At 42.9% G+C, this 18,033-nt stretch overlaps 1 protein-coding gene across 1 annotated transcript in view; it reads right to left on the reverse strand.

Annotated features, from left to right (window-relative positions):
* Positions 1–17,738, reverse strand: part of st8sia4 (ST8 alpha-N-acetyl-neuraminide alpha-2,8-sialyltransferase 4) — a 71,466-nt gene extending 53,728 nt beyond the window's left edge. The window contains exons 1-2 of the mRNA XM_033017366.1: positions 17,418–17,738; positions 15,904–16,035 (exon numbers count right to left, since the gene is read on the reverse strand). Of these exons, the coding sequence (XP_032873257.1) occupies positions 15,904–16,035; positions 17,418–17,527 (242 nt within the window). The 5' untranslated portion in view covers positions 17,528–17,738. The remainder of the gene's footprint in view (positions 1–15,903; positions 16,036–17,417) is intronic.
* Positions 17,739–18,033: the final 295 nt, after the last annotated feature.

An 18,033-nucleotide genomic window follows, 5' to 3' on the forward strand; every position in this document is an offset into this window, starting at 1 on the left:
GTATGCTGGCTTCATAAGGCAGAACTCTGAGTATAGAAGTCGGGACATTATCTTACAGTGGCGCAAAGCGTTGGTGAGGCAGCACTTGGAGTACTGTGGTCAGTTTTGCTTACGGTGCTATAGGAAAGGTGCCATTAAGCTGGAAAGAGTGCAGAGATGTTTACGAGTCAAGGGATTAAGCAATAGGGAGAGGTTGGGCAGGCTACGACTTTATTCTTTGCACCTTAGGAGACTGAGGGTTGATATTCTAGAGGTGTATACAATCATGAGGGTGATAGGTAGGGTGAATACTCAGATTTTTGTATCCCCAGGGTTGTGGAATCAAGAACTCAAGGGCATAGGTTTAAGGTGAGAGAGGAAAGTTTTAATATGAAACGGATGGGCAACTTTGTCACACATGTGTTGGTGATGGATGGAATGAAGTGCTAGAGGAAGTGGTTGAGGTAAGTACAATAACACCATTTAAAATACATTTGGACAGGTGCATGAGTGGAAAAGGTTTAAAAGGGTATGGGTCAAACATGGGTAAATGGGACTAGCTTAGATGGTCATCTTGGTTGGCATGGAGAAGTTGGGGCGAAAGGCCTGTCTCCGCATTGTTTCCTCTCTATGAACCTATTACGGGGATTAGTGAAATTATGATTTTAATTCCAGTTATACGCAAAATTTACTTTTGTGTACATAAGCAATGTGAATAAACTGGAAACATAAGTTCTTTCACTGTACTTCATAGTATGATACATGAATGCACTGTTTCAGTTTTGATCCTATTTTATGCTTCTAATTGATCTCATGGAGTGTACTCATGTGTTAGTCTTTACTGCAGAGTTAAAGAAATCACCCTGGATTTCCAACTGTTTGACATCTAGTGACATCCACTGGAAATAAATCTTGCATAAATATTTTCTGAGAGTGGGATCGGGCTCAGTTACAAAGTGTCCAAAACTCAAATAGGAACACATGTCCATTTTTGCAAGATAATGGAGATCATTAGTGGTCCTGGTGGTGAAAACCCTAATTTTAATTTTGGATGGAACAGAATTGATAAAATGGATTTAATACCATGACCATTGTAGAAGTGTATGCATCATTGTTTGTATTTTCACTTAATTTTTTTCCCCTGTTGCCAGCCAGGCAACATAGGCAGCTTTTTATGTTGCCAAATGACAGTTTAGGTGGTCAATTTAAGACGGTTTGCATGACGCGTGCGATAATTTGCTCGAAGTGCGTTGTTACCAGTCGGAATTATGCTCAATGAAGCATTCACATATTATTTCTGCTTCAAATAGTCACAAACTAAACATATTCACCAATCAAGACATGATATATACCACAATGACATGCAGCAAAATTATAATACAGTATCTCAACTCTTTTTACACATTGCAGTTAATGCAATTTCTATTAGTTCTTTCCACTTCCAAACAATAATGTGGTTGGATTATTCAGCGTATGAGAAACACTCTCGCTTCCCACATAATTTATCCATAACAAAATATACAGGTTGCATGGAAATTTCTAAAGGCATTTTATAAATAGCTGTTAAAACCGACTATACCCATCTGACAAGTTAAACATTACACTAACAGCCAAGAGATGGCCAAAGGACATAACTGCAGCAAATGTTCTTTTGGTAATATGTTTAAAGGTGTCAAAACACCACATTACCGGACATTCTGATTAGATGTACATGTTGTGAACAGCAATGAAGATACCCAGTTTGTATGCACCAGATTTAAAAAAAATTATTGATTAAACGCTGTTTCCATCATTCCCACTTCAGAATTAACGTTAAAATTTCAACTGAAATATCACCTGACCAAATTTGTGATGTATATGGCCGACTGTAGAAGTAAAACCTGGATAAATCCAACTTATAGTTGTGAATGTTGCTGATTAAATAACTACAGTACTGATACTCCATATTAAGAGCAATGATTTGCCGCTAAAATGAATTCTGTAACAACATGTAGCAGTGACAATGAAGGTAGCAGTGACAATCGAACACTGCGGTTTTAATGTTTCACGTGTTTACAATTTAATTAATCCATCTTTATGGACTAAAATAAATAATAACATTAGGAATTAAAACACATTTGATTGCATTCCGTTATCAACCATAGTCAATGTTCGCTCTGAAGACATTTCCAGCACTATAGGGACAGGGAAGAGGGTGTGTGTGAATCAGTGTGGGGTGGATAGATGGCGAGGCGGTTGAGAAGGTAATCGGTGTGGAATGGATGGATTGAGGCAGGTGAATTAGTACGTGTTGGTTGGAGTATGTAAAATTGTGAGGGGAGAGCACGGGGGGATGTCAGTGGTGTTGAATGGCGGGGATCAGTACGGGATGAATGGGGGGGGATCAGTACAGGATGAATGGGGGGGGATCAGTACAGGATGAATGGGGAGGGATCAGTACAGGATGAATGGGGGTAGACAAAAATGCTGGAGAAACTCAGCTGGTGAGGCAGCATCTATGCAGCGAAGGAAATTGGAGCGAAGGGCGATAAGTACAGGATGAATGGGAAAGATCCGTAAAAGATGAATGGGAAGATCACTACAGGATGGATGGGAGGGGGGGGGGGGGATCGGTGCAGGATAAATGGAGGGTGGGTCAGTACAGGATGGATGGGGGAGCAGTGCAGGATGAATGGTTGGAGCAGGATGGATGGGAAGGGGGTCAGTACAGGGTGAATTGGGGGACCAGTGTAAGATGGATGGGGGGTGACAGGAGAATCAATGCAAGGTGGATAGGGTGATCAGCGCAGGATGAATAGATTGGGGGGGGGGGGCAGATGGGGATGGGAGCACAGGGGATGTCAGTGAGGACTGAATAGAGGCGGGAATGGGGATCAGTGCGGGATGGAGAGGAGGGGGTCTCAGGATAAGAGGGGTGGAGAGGGGCGTACAAGAGAGAGAGAGAGGGGGCGAGGTGGGGAGGAAGGAAGGTCAGCGCTCCTTGGACAACATCGCCCCGCTGCCTTGGCCGTCCCTGTCCACCGCCAAAGGGGGAAGCAGTTGGGATCTCCTTGCCACCGCTCCCCCTCCATCGCCAGCCAACAGCAAGGTGCGGGGCTGAGCAGTGCAGCTCAAAGATCCTATAGCTATAGGATCTTTGGTGCAGTGCTTCAGACAGCGGAAGGAGGCCTCCCTCTCCCTCCCTCTTCCTTGGCGTGTGAGGCGGTTTGTTTTGAAAGCGGTTATCGCCGTTAGTGGAATTGCGAAGCAGTGGCCGCTATCAGGGTGGGCGGGGTGCGGGAGGAGGAGGCGGTGGAGCCGCTGTCGCGGCTGCTGCTGTCGCGGCTGCTGCTGTCGCGGCTGCTGCTGTCGCGGCTGCTGCTGTCGCGGCTGCTGCTGTCGCGGCTGCTGCTGTCGCGGCTGCTGCTGTCGCGGCTGCTGCTGTGCGGTGCCCGTCATTTACTTTGATTTCCCTTATCTCAAAAGTGTTTTTTATTCATATTTCACAGCTACCAAGGCTATGAGACTTGCTCAAGGATTCAGACTGAATGGATAAGCTACATTATTATGAAGGCTTTCCTCTTTACATGGGCTTATTGTAAACTACTTCCCCTAATTCTTCATTGATACAAAATGCAGTCAATTGTGAGGTGTAGTGAAACTTCAAAAGAGGAAAAAATATATCCTGTCTTACAATGCCCTTCGACACTGGAAATAGCATCAACACGAACTTCCTCAGCATTGTCCCGTAAGAAGAGGGCAATTGAAAGAAAACATCAGCCATTTAGTTCCAAAATGTCAGGTCTTAACAGAAATGCACAATTGAACACAGTAAAAATGAGACCACAGTAGTTATATTTGGCCACAGACATTGTGCAATTGGCTAACATGATTCTCTCCTTTAAGTAATATTTTTGTTGTGAACATAATGCAACATTTTATTGGAGCATGTCCTACATATTTTTCAGTGGTTGAGGTTGGGGGAAACAATATCTAACAATTATACTGCTCAAAACCACAACTGAAAAGCAAATAAATATTCTAGTTTGAATATAGCAAATTAGTTTAATGCCATGAGGAGTAGAAGCATCTTAATGCAGTGCAATAGTTAAGGGCCTGTCCCACTTAGGTGACATTTTAGGCGAGTGCGCAGGAGACTCTGCGCTCGCCTCATGATCGCTGGTGGTCTCTGGTGAGTCTCCTTCATGGCCGCGAGGAGTTCCCGCATTCTGGGAACTAGTCGCTGCCTCAGTATGGCCGCTGCAAATTTTTCAACATGTTGAACATTTTTCTACGACCGAAAATTGGTCGCCATGGAGAAAATCGATAATCCTGTGGTCGTAGGTGCAGTTGTAGTGGGGTCGCCATGTAGTTATGGGTAGTCGAGGTAGTCTTAGTTAATTGCCTTTGCTGACCGGGCATTTTAATTGGCTCATTGGGGGGAAAACAAACGTAAGCACGTGTTTTCAGAATCGAGGATAACCGACTGGTAATGTTAAATGTCCGCCGAACTTCACAGCTGTGTATCCCTGGCTTATAACCATAAATCAATTACAGCACGGAAACAGGCCATCTCGGCCTTTCTAGTCTAGCTTATTAAAAGTTGTCTGGCTTCTTAAAAGTGTCTCCACTCCTTCTCCACCCTTCTCCCCTCTTTTAAAGGACTTACCGTACACTGTGCTAGCCGTCTTAACCTTCCTGCTCATCGCGGTGTGTATCTGTATCACCTTGGCTTTGCACCGTGTGAATTTCAGACAGCGCTCCCCCGCTTTCCCTGGCCCCCGCCTTTGCGATGTGTTTGTGTGTGTGTTCCACTCTGACAGTCGCCGTTCTAGTTCCCGGTTTTTCAGGCGTGTGCCGCGAACTTGACAGTCGCTGGCAGTCTGCTGAAAACTCGCCTAAGTGGGACAGGCCCTTAGTTAGTGTAGAAACCCATGTGAAAATTTTAGAATTGTATATGATTTTCATTTGACTATTGATATTCCATATGTGTTTGGAGCATATATTTAAGTATCTATACAATATAGCAACAACCAAAACTGAGATTAAAAAAATATACCTTTATCAATCAAATTTTCAAATTGGACGAAAAATATAGTGAGTATACGAGAACAGAACAAAATCGAACATAATAATGCCTAATGGTTAAAACAAACCAGACCAAGGCTGATTTATGGCGAACAAGGAAATGGCAGACGAGTTGAACAGGTACTTGGGATCTGTCTTCACTAAGGAAGACACAAACACACCCTAGGACCTAGGGTGACGGAGGAACAGAGGGAAATTCACATTAGGCAGGAAATGATGTTGGGTAGACTGATGGGACTGAAGGTTGATAAATCCCCAGGGCCTGATGGTCTGCATCCCAGGGTACTTATGGAAGTGGCTCTAGAAATCGTGCACGCATTGGTGATCATTTTCCATGTTCTATAGATTCAGGTTCAGTTCCTGTGGATTGGAGAGTAGCTAATGTTATTTCACTTTTTAAGAAAGGTGAGAGAGAGAAAACAGGGAATTATAGACCACTTAGCCTGATATCGATGGTGGGGAAGATGCTGGAGTCAATTATAAAAGATGAAATAGTGGCACATTTGGATAGCTGTAACAGGATCGGTCCAAGGAAGCATGGATTTACGAAGGAGAAATCATGCTTGACAAGGGAGAGCCAGTGGATGTAGTGCACCTGTATTTCAAAAAGCATTTGATGTCCCACATAGGAGATTATTGGGCAAAATTAGAGCACATGGTATTGGGGGGGGGGGGGGGGGGGGGGGGGGGGGGTAGGGTACTGACATGGATAGAAAATTGGTTTCTGGAAGAGTGGGCTGAAAGATGGCAGATGGAGTTTAATGCTGATAAGTGTGAGGTGCCACATCTTGGCAGGACAAATCAAAATAGGACGTACATGGTAAATGGTAGGGAATTGAAGAATGTAGGTGAACAGAGGGATCTGGGAATAACTGTGCACAGTTCCATGAAAGTGGAATCTCATGTAGATAGGGTGGTAAAGAAAGCTTTTGGTGTGCTGGCCTTTATAAATCAGAGCATTGAGTATAGAAGTTGGGATGTAATGTTAAAATTGTACAAGGCATTGGTGAGGCCAATTCTGGAGTATGGTGTACAATTTTGGTCGCCTAATTATAGGAAGGATGTCAACAAAATAGAGAGAGTACAGAGGAGATTTACTAGAATGTTGCCTGGGTTTCAGCATCTAAGTTACAGAGAAAGGTTGAACAAGTTAGGGCTTTATTCTTTGGAGCGCAGAAGGTTAAGGGGGGACTTGATAGAGGTTTTTAAAATGATGAGAGGGATAGACAGAGTTGACGTGGAAAAGCTTTTCCCACTGAGAGTAGGGAAGATTCAAACAAGGGGACATGACTTGAGAATTAAGGGACTGAAGTTTAGGGGTAACATGAGGGGGAACTTCTTTACTCAGAGAGTGGTAGCTGTGTGGAATGAGCTTCCAGTGAAGGTGGTGGAGGCAGGTTCGTTTTTATCATTTAAAAATAAATTGGATAGTTATATGGATGGGAAAGGAATGGAGGGTTATGGTCTGAGCGCAGGTATATGGGACATGGGGAGATTATGTGTTCGGCACGGACTAGAGGGGTCGAGATGGCCTGTTTCCGTGCTGTAATTGTTATATGGTTATATGGTTATATGGTTGGCAGACAGGAAACAAAGAGTAGGGATTAACGGGTCCCTTTCAGAATAGCAGGCAATAATTAGTGGGGTACCGCAAGGCTCGGTGCTGGGACCACAGCTATTTACAATATACATTAATGATTTAGGTGAAGGGATTAAAGTAACATTAGCAAATTTGCAGATGACACATAGCTAGGTGGCAGTGTGAAGTGTGGGGAGGATGCTATGAGGATGCAGGGTGACTTCGACAGGTTGGGCGAGTGGGCAGATGCATAGCAGATGCAGTTTAATGTGGATAAATGTGAGGTTATCCACTTTGGTGGCAAAAACAGGAAGGCAGATTATTATCTGAATGGTGTCAAGTTGGGAAAAGGGGAAGTACAACGGGATCTGGGGATCCTTGTTCATCAGTCACTGAAAGTAAGCTTGCAGGTACAGCAGACAGTGAAGAAAGCTAATGCATGTTTGCCTTCATAACGAGAGCAGTTGAGTATAGGAGCAAAGAGGTCCTTCTGCAGTTGTACAGGGCCCAAGTGAGACCACACCAGGAGTATTGTGTACAGTTTTGGTCTCCAAATTTGAGGAAGGACATTCTTGCTATTGATGGAGTGCAGCGTAGGTTCACGAGGTTAATTCCCGGGACGGTGGGACTGTCATATGTTGATAGAATGGAGTGGCTGGGCTTGTTTACTCTGGAATTTAGAAGGATGAGAGGTTTTTTTATTGAAACATATAAGATTATTAAGGGATAGGACGTGCTAGAGGCAGGAAACATGTTCCTGATGTTGGGGGAATCCAGAACCAGGGGCCAGTTTAAGAATTAGGGGTAGGCCATTTAGAACAGATATGAGGAGAAACCTTTTCACTCAGAGAGTTGTGAATCAGTGGAATTCTCTGCCTCAGAAGGCAGTGGAGGCCAATTCTCTGGATGCTTTCAAGAGAGAGTTAGTTAGAGCTCTTAAAGATAATGGAGTCAGGGGATATGGGGAGAAGGCAGGAACGGGGTACTGATTATGGATGATCACCCATGATCATATTGAATGGCGGTGCTGGCTCGAAGGGCCGAATGGCCTACTCCTCCACCTATTGTCTATTTAAGAAAGTTCAGCCAGGAAGTAAAGGAGGAAGAGAGAGCGTGAGAAACAACTGGTCTCAAAATTTTTATTAAAATCAAATTATTTAAAACACTTCAGAGGGTATTTGAACAGAATAAGGTTGCAAGGAGAAGTAGAGGCATCAGAAACCAAGAAGACAATTTCGCCCAGAGGCAAAGAGACTGCTCGAGGCAGTAAATGTGCATTGTATGGGTTTCACTGAAAAATATCTTGTTACTGGAGTCTCAACAAAGGAAGATAAACTTAGATTTTTGAACAGCTAAACAACTGATAGAGGAGGCACTGTAGAGGCTAACAGAATGCAAAGTGAATAAATTACCAGGTCCAGATGTGCCACGTCTGAGATTATTGACTGAGAGTTGGTGAGTCCCTGGCCATAATCTACCAAATCTCTACTGGTTCAGGAGTGATGCTTGGGAACTGCACCTTTTCCATCCTTCAAAAAGGGGCCAATAAACACAGTAACTGCAGACCATTCAATTTGACCTAAGTTTTAAACATACTCTTCAACGATCGAACCAGCGGTCATTTTTACTTGAAAAAAGCTAGCATGGATTTGTTGAAGATAAATTGTGTCTAAGATTTTCTCCCCTCTAGCTTTCTTTGAATAATCAATTGTAAAAGCACTTGTGAAATAAGCTTGTTAATTGTTTGAAATTATTTTAACATAGAAGTTAGGGGGGTCATGTTGCAGTTATATAAGATGTTGGTCAAACCACATCTAGAGTATTGTGTTCAGTTTTGGGCACCATGTTATAGGAAAGATGTTGTCTAACAAAGAAGATTTAAAGGATAGAAACATAGAAATTAGGTGCAGGAGTAGGCCATTCGGCCCTTCGAGCCTGCACCGCCATTCAATATGATCATGGCTGATCATCCAACTCAGTAAGGATTCAAGTGCTTGAGCTATTGGAAGTGGTTGAGTAGTCTACGACTTGATTTCTTGAAGCGCAGGAGGATGAGGGGTGATCTTATAGAAAGGTACAAAATTGTGATAGGAATAGATCGTGTAAATGCACAGAGTCTCTTGCTCAGAGTAGGGGAATCGAGAACCAGAGGACATATGTTTAAGTTGAGGTAGGAAAAATTTAATAGGAACCTGAGTGGTAACATTTTCACAAAGAGTGGTGGGTATATGGAATGAGCTGCCAAAGAAGGTTGTTGAGGCAGGTACTATTGCAACATTTAGATGGGTCTATGGATAGGATAGGTTTAGATAGATAAGGGGCAAACGCAGGCAGGTGGGACTAATGTAGATGGGACATGTTGGTCGGTATGGGCAAGCTAGGCCGATGGGCCTGTTTCCACACTCTATGATTCTATTGTGTTATGAATGTTACTAAGAGGCTTGCTAAGGAGAATGTAATTCATGTAGTTCATATTTATATCTAGTGCAAGGATGTTTTTGACTGAATCCAAGTGTACTGTGGGATTCTCTCAGGATCAGTACCATAAACACAGTTTTTTATCAAATAAATAAATGTCCTATACATTGATATGTAATTTCCAAATGTATGAATGACACAAAACTCGAGACAGAGTAAACTGTGAAGACAATAATAACAAACGTCAGGAAGATGTATACAGGCTGATGGAAAGGATGGATAGGGGAGCACTGTGGTGGAACAGCTAGAGGTGCAGCCTCACCACTTAAGCAACCAAGGTTGTCCGTGACCTTCAGAGCCGTCTGCATGTTTACATGCTCTCTCTATAGTTTCTCCTGAATGCTCTAATTCCCTCCACGTTGGTAGGTTAATTGGCTGCTGTAAATTACTGCTGTAGGTGGATGTGAGGAGAATCAGAGTGGAGTTGATGAACGTTTGAGGCTGGTTATCATCCTCATATCTTGTTTGCCAGCCTGAAGAAGGGTCCCGACCCAAAGCATCACCTGACCATTCCCTCCACAAATACTGCCTGACCCAATGAGTTACTCCACCACTTTGTGTTTTGCTCAATATTTCAGCATCTGCAGTTCCTTGTGTCTCCTTATCAATCCTGTTGCATGAGCACAATGCTGTGATCATCATCCTGAACACAGGTTAGGAATTTGCCATTTATACATGACCCCTTCAATGCATGGCATTCACATAGGTGCACTTTCCAAAGAAGTCACTAGAAACCAAATGTTGATGGCTTGCCTAATATGGATTCGTACAGGCAGGTGAGTATGATCCACGTTAGTTATGTATAGTTATGTAACCACGTTATTGGTTGCAATTAACTGGGATGAAGCAAGGATAAATAAAGAAATTCCATTCGACAATCGCACTGTAATTCACCTCTTCTGCTCCCCCTTCCAATCCTATTTGGAAAGTGCATGTCCATGGGTATGACATAATGATGGTTTAATTTGAGACTAAATACCATATCAATGATTACATCAGAGTTTGAAAAGAGGTGTAAGTAGTTAATACTTTACATGTGATTTCATAAAATTCTATTGATTCTGGAAATATTCATGTCAGTTGGAGTGTAGCAAATGGTTCACCTTTATTTTAGATAGAAGAAAGGAAAAAGGGGAGTAACTAGTCTAAGAAGAGTTATACGAAAATGGAAAAATGCTTGAATCAAGATTGAAGTACGTAGAAGCAGAACTATTTAAAAAGATTGGGCGATGTTTAGGGTCTGACTCCTTCTTCAGACAGAAGCAGGGTTCCGACCCAAAACTTTACCCATCCTTTTTTTCCCAGAGATGCTGCTTCATCCACTGAGCTACTCCAGCACATGTGTCTGTCTATCTTAACTATAAACCAGCATTGGCAGTTCCTTCCTAGACAACTTTAAAAGATTGATAGGATTGAACGAAGTCAACGTGGATTTCTGCAAGGAGAATCATGTTTGATTCATCTACTGTTCTTTGTGGATGTGACCAGTAAAATGGTTAAACAGGGACCAGTGGATGCAGAATATTTGGATTTTAATAGGCTTTCGATATAGTCCACAACTGGAATATAGTCAACAAGGCGAGAGCATATATGGTCAGGAGTAATATTGATTGAGAACTTATTATTGAACAGCAAGCAAAGAGTCTGAATAAATGTTTATTTTTCCCCTCAGCCTGACAGTCTGTGACCTGTGGGTCACCACAGGGATCAGTGCCCAGGCAGAAACTAATCACAAGATGTATCGAGGATTTATCCGAGGACAAAAAGTCATATTGCCAAGTTTGCTGATGATACAAACAAAAGTACAACAGTATGTAGTTTGCGGGAAGGGAGGAAGATGTAAAAATGTATGCAAGGAAATGTACACAAATTGAATGTGTGAGCAAGAACATGGTACATACAATATAATGTGGAAAAATGTCAAACTATTCACCTAGGTGCACAAAAGGGAAAGACTGAGTTTTTTTCTGAAATGGTGGGGATTAGGTAACATTAGTGTTCAAATGGACCTGGATGTTGTTGTGGATTAAATCTCTGAATGGCAAGAAGCAGATGCAACAAATGATTAGGGATGCAAATGGTCAGAGGGGTAAATGAAATACAATTAGGGACGAGTTAGGCTTTATTACAATAGGATTTAAGTACAGGAGTGTGTAAAATTGTGAGTACAAATTTAATTTCTACAGGCTTCTTTTGCTTATCTAAAAAAGAACATATGTGTCATCGAGAAACTGCAGCAAAGATCCATTAAACTGGTTTTTGGGATGGTGGGATTTTTACGAGATGATCCCAGGAATTATTGCATTTACATATGATCAGTGTTTGGCGGCAGTGGGCCTGTGCTCGCTGGAAGTTAGGATGAGGGGGGAACCTCATTGAAAATTGAATTGTGAATGACCTGGATAGAGTGAATGTGGAGAGGGCGTTTCCACTGGTGGGAGAGTCTATAGCCAGAGGCTATAGCCCCAGAATAAAAGGAGTACCTTTAGAAATGAGATGAGGGGAAATTTATTTAGTCAGAAGGTGGTGAATCTGTGGAATTCATTGCCACAGATGGCTGTTGAGGTAGATTAATAGAGATTTTTAAGGTAGAGATTGACAGATAGTAAGGGTGTCAGGGGTTATGAGGAGAAGGCCAGAGAATGGGGTTGAGAGGGAACGATAGATAAGCCATGATTGAATGGCAGCATATACTTATAGGGCCAAATGGCCTAATTCTGCTTCTAGAATGTATGAACTAATGAAGAAGGTAGTGAATCTATAGAATTCTCCACCATGGACAACTGCAGAGGCTATATCACTCAAAACAGGGATTAATAGATTTCGGGATATTAATAGAATGAAGAGGTAGTGGGATAATGTTGGACAGTCAGGGCGACTTGGACAAGTTGGGTGAGTGGGCAGAGGCATGGCAGATGCAGTTTAATGTGAACAAATGTGAGGTTATCCACTTTGGTAGCAAAAACAGAACGGCAGATTACTATCTAAATTGTGTCGTTGGGAAAAGGGGAAGTACAACGAGATCTGGGGTTCCTTGTTCATCAGTCAATGAAAGTAAGCATGCGGGTACAGCAGGCAGTGAAGAAAGCAAATGGCATGTTGGCCTTTAGAACAAGAGGAGTTGAGTATAGGAACAAAGAGGTCCTTCTGCAGTTGTATAAGGTCCTAGTGAGACCACACCTGGAATATTGTAAGGACATCTTGCTATTGCTAGTACAGCGTAGGTTTACAAGGTTAATTCTCGGGATGGCGGAACTGTCATATGCTGAGAAAATGGAGCGGCTGGGCTTGTATACTCTGAGGTTTAGAAGGATGAGAGGTTATCTTATTGAAACATATAAGATTATAAAGGGTTTGGACGCTATAGGCAGGAAACATGTTTCCCGATGTTGGGGGAATCCAGAACCAGGGGCCACAGTTTAAGAATAAGGGTAAGCCATTTAGAATGGAGACGAGGAAACACTTTTTCTCACAGAGAGTTGTGAGACTGTGGAATTCTCTGCATCAGAGGGCGGTGGAGGCCGGTTCTCTGGATACTTTCAAGAGAGAGCTAGATATGGCTCTTAAAGATAGTGGAGTCAGGAGATATGGTGAGAAAGCAGGAATGGGGTGCTGATTGGGGATGATCAACCATGATCACATTAAATGGCGGTGCGGGTTCGAAGGGCCGAATAGCCTACTCCTGCACCTATTGTCTATTGAAAAGGGCAATGAGATAGATGATCAGCCATGATCTTGATGAATGGCTCAAAAGGCCAAATGGATCTACACCTGCTCCTATTTCTGTGGTTTTCACTTTCTTATAGGCGAGAGCCATCTGACAGTCAATCATATGTCAACTTTATTTGTAGTCTCAACCATTACGAATGCCATTTTGAAAAAGTAATGCAGTACCCAAGGAGCAAGATATACCTATACTTTGTCAGGAGAGGGATGGAGAGAATAATGAGTTCTAAACATGACTATACCTAGAAGAAACTAAACAAGAAAAAACAGATTAACATTGTAATGCCAATGTTTGTTGCAATTGATAAGAAGTTATAGGTGATTTGAGTATAGGAGCAGGGAGGTTCTACTGCAGTTGTACAGGGTCTTGGTGAGACCACACCTGAAGTATTGTGTACAGTTTTGGTCTCCAAATCTGAGGAAATACATTCTTGCCATAGAGGGAGTACAGAGAAGGTTCACCAGACTGATTCCTGGGATGTCAGGACTTTCATATGAAGAAAGACTGGATAGACTCAGCTTGTATTCGCTAAAATTTAGAAGATTGAGGGAGGCTCTTATAGAAACTTACGAAATTCTTAAGGGGTTGGACAGGCTAGATGCAGGATTGTTCCCAAGATTGTTCCCGATGTTGGGGAAGTCCAGGACAAGGGGTCACAGTTTAAGGATAAAGGGGAAAGCCTTTAGGACCGTGATGAGAAAAACATTTTTCACACAGAGTGGTGAATCTCTGGAATTCTCTGCCACAGAAGGTAGTTGAGGCCAGTTCATTGGCTATATTTAAGTGGGAGAGATGTGGCCCTTGTGGCTAAAGGGATCAGGGGGTATGGAGAGAAGGCAGGTACAGGATACTGAGCTGGATGATCAGCCATGATCATATTGAATGGCGGTGCAGGCTCGAAGGGCCGAATGGCCTACTCCTGCACCTATTTTCTATGTTTCTATGTTAGATGTTCTTATTCAGACATAAATATTCAGATTTCACTGCCAGCTCAACGAAATAGATTCTTCCTCCAATTCAGTGTCAAAATAATATCTACACCAATTACTTGTCCCTTGTCCCTAATTCAATATGTCTCAAGATTCTGTCACAAATTCAATATTCCTGCAGGATATGAGCCGTAAAGTCAATAATCCTTCTGGTTCACTTTGTCACATGGCTTCCTCAAAGAGCAACTGAAATACACCATAACATTAAGGTAATAACACTAAAAACAAAATCCGCCATCTTATGCATATAAACAGCCGCAAATATGAGTCAGTGCAGCTCAGAAAGCGGCCTGTATTTCTTGAGCTTAAATTTAGTCAATGTACCTTCTGGTGCTACTACAAAAACAAAAACCCGCAGATGCTAGAAATGTGAAGCAAAAATGGAAAATTCGTGAATCACACAATAGCTAATCGACATCTGTAAAGAGCTTCCCCCCTCCCCCCCTCACAAACCCACCCAACCCCCTTCAGGCCCACCCCAACCCCACGCGCACCAACCTCCCCCACAACCCACCCGTCCTTGGCCCACCGGCTTTACACTCTATTCGTCTTCTCTCCATATCTGACATCTTTTGTCTCCTTTTCATTTCTAGCCTTTGGTCACCCATCTGCCAAACCCCTCTTGCCTCTATCCATTTATCAATGGCCAGACTTTGTCCTGCCTCCACCTCTTTTCCAGCTTTCTCCCCCTTACCACATTCCATCTAAATAAGGGTCCTGACCCAAATTATTGCCTATTCATTCCCTCCATAGATGCTGCCTGGCTCAGTGAGTTACTCCAGCACTTTTTGTGTTTCATTAATGTTTCAGGTCAATGACCTTTCATTGGAAGCAGTTACCTTATTCTTTTGGACTGACAGATTCTGCCTGACCTCCTGTATTTTCTATTTTCTATTGTCGCTCCACACACAACTACTGCCTGGCTGTCCACACTGAAATATGTTACATATGATCCAATGGGCATGTAAATAAGTTGATAATTTAGCTGACAAATAGTTTTTAAGAAGGAACTGCAGATGCGGGAAAATCGAAGGTAGACAAAAATGCTGGAAAAATTCAGCGGGTGCAGCAGCATCTATTGTCTTCTTAGCTGACAAATAGTTGGTTAAACCTACCACATTACCGTATCAGATTTTGATTATATAAACTGTTGTGTCTTCTTCACAGGTTTAGCTACATAGGAACTGCAGGCCTGTAGGCACGACTCTATTAATATCAACAATTGTCTGAGGAATACCCATGGTTCATTAAACATTTCTATCATTAGTGCTCGATTATGTAGATCATAATATCAGGGCTGCCCACCAGTTAAAATGTGCAGTTAAATGTCAGGCGTCTGGAGGAGGAGCAAGTATGATGATCAGATAGATGAGGTGCAGCAAATGCTTTATTTCAGTTCAGGTTATTTTTCTACATTGAACAGTGATCATCCCAAATGGCTGCAAAGTTGATAAAACAGTGAGGTTTTTTTCTCAGAGGTGCCAGGGCTTGAGGCTGTTGCGTTTCCATGCCAGTTACCCGAGTTTGAAGAGCCAGAGAATCCTACCCAAAACCCATGGAGTTGTTATTTTGAATGTTTATTTTTATATACAGAACTTCCTTTTGTTGTTTACTATGGTGTCTAATATTTTTACATGTCTGTCGTGCTGCTGCAAGTAAGAGTTTCATTGTTCCGTTTCGGGACATATGACAATAAAGCACCATTGGCTCCCTCTTGACGGACCAGGTGGGTGGGTTGGGAGCAAACAGGTCTAGGATTCTCAATCATACTGAATCCGTTAAAGAGTGTAAAATGGGACCTTAAAACACAGTAAGGAACTGACGAACTGTATGCAGCGAGGCTCAATCTGTTCTGCTTCAATAAACAAACCAAAATCCCCACTTTACTCCCAGTAGTTACTGAAAATTCTGAATATCGAGTACATTTGATCGCTTTATTGTGTTAATTATAGTCCAGGAATGGAATGGAATACTTTATTGTCACTTGTGACAAGGCAGTGACATTCTTTGCTTGCATACCCAAGGCACAAGCGCACAATATCGATAACATAGGATGATATCGTTTTTAAAATAAAACTTTATACCTGATCTTCATAACGAGGGACGCGTTGTTTTTCCACCCCTTCAATGAGTGTTCGAAGCGTGGAAGCAGATTCTTCCCATTTGCTGGATTGGAGGCGTTGACCATCAGTCGTGTCGGACTCGCTTCTCCATCCCTAAAAGAGTTAAGTTTCCCAGGGGGGGGGGGGGGAGGACATGCCACAGACATTACTTTAACAATATATCAACCGCAGCTCGCGTGATGCACCGAAGGTACATGGTGCATGTTGCAGGAAATTACTCAACTGTCCATCCTGTGTTCACAAAGACCAAATGGTTCAGCCTATGTTCCGCGCACATACGGCGGTTTTCCTGTTTACAAAACAAATAAATGCATCTTCTAGCTTTGCAAACGGACGCGATGGAACACAGATTAAACTTGTGACTTATGACTGATCACTCGCCTGAGCCTTCACCACAGGTACAACCCCCAATGAAGGACAGACCCCAGAGCTCGGTGTCATCTCATGCACCGTCCAACTATGTATGACCTGCACTCGCAACCAAAATAAAAATCCTTCTTTTATGTTTTGTTTCCACCAAATCTGCAAAAGATAGAGCTGCGATATCTCTTGGTCGGAGATGCCTGCAGCTCACTACCGGCAAATAAAAAGCAGACTAATCGGTGACAATCCAAAGCGCCACCGTTATTGAATCAGCAAACATTAACACCGTAATGACAGTTTCACAAATAGAACCCCCGAGGTGAGATTCCAAACTAGTATCAACCGGGGAATCGGAAATAGTTGCAATCTGTGCCCTTCCAAAGTCCATTGAAAGAGACATACTGATTGCACAAAGAACCGGTGTGGTTTGCTTCAGTGCTGGGCTCAATGTGTGTTCGGAGCTCCGAACAGATCACTTAAATCACAACCATCCAGTCAGTGTGTGTACCATACCAAACACTGGCGTGTAAACCACATGTAAAGAGCAGGCGTAATCCCACCTACTGGAGAAAAACAGAGCGAGGTGGCAACTGAATAAAACGCAACACAAAGACGGCAGTGATTTGGAGGGTTTTAGTTTCTGAAAAGAAACCACAGCTCGGTTTTAACAGGCGAAAACAGAGCGTGTCTCAGCATCGCTACACATTTCTGCTCCGTTTCTTTCACGCGAGTTTGTCGGGGGAGGGGTAAGGAGTGGTGGGGAGTAGGTTGATCTGGGGTCGGGCATCAGACACATGCCTTTACCACCGATCCACTTCCACGAACATTCTCCAGTTAATTCCAACACTTGGGAAAAAAAACGCCTTTAAGTCACATCTTCACAATAATGCAATAAAACTACCACTAGCTAGATTGTAAAATGTGCATAAAACTATTTCCAAAGCACCTCTAAAAGGTAACAAAAATCACTTGTGGATTACAAATGTCAATTGCCTTTCATCAGGAGAAAATTAAACATCAACACATCGAAATTATTCCAAATACAGATTTGCAAACTCCTAAAAAAAATATGCCACCACTTTTTAATTTAACATAGGAATAATGCACATTACCCCAGTTGCGTATGATGGTGCTCCGATCTTGTTATGTCCTTTGTTTTAAAACATATCACAATGATACTTATGGTGGTGCATAAGGTCCAACATTTTCGAGGGAGGCGCATTGTTTTATATATATGTTTATCTCGTTATATGTGGAGATCAGCCCAGTCGACTTCCCTTCCAGTCTGAGAAATAAGTAAGGCGCAAAGGTTTCTGTCCGTGAGATGGAGACAGACACTTCACCGTCCGCTCCCCTTTCTCTCTCAGTTCAACCTCTCAGCGGGAAAGAACTAAGCACGGTGCCGGAAGACTGACATGGCCTGGCGCCAATGGCAGCTCGCTCAATGCATGGCCTCGCCCCGATCGTTTTATTTTCGCCAATAGGAAATGGAAACTGCGGTGTGGCGAGCAGCAATGAGTGACGGAGCCTTGTGGCTTTAAGATAGCGAGCGGGTGTCTGGCAGGTAGAGAGGGGGAGCCGGGGGCAGGGAGGCGGTGTTGCATTTTGATAAAGGCGGCGGCTTTCTTATCTGTGTAAAAAAGAACTGGGTTAATGTTAAAGTTGAAAGTAAACTTTCAGCTGAGCGGTGCATCGCAAATGTTGCTAGAAGCCAATTCCGTGCGCCCC

Source organism: Amblyraja radiata, chromosome 3 (assembly GCF_010909765.2).
Source record: "Amblyraja radiata isolate CabotCenter1 chromosome 3, sAmbRad1.1.pri, whole genome shotgun sequence".
NCBI classification, from domain to species: Eukaryota; Metazoa; Chordata; class Chondrichthyes; order Rajiformes; family Rajidae; genus Amblyraja; species Amblyraja radiata.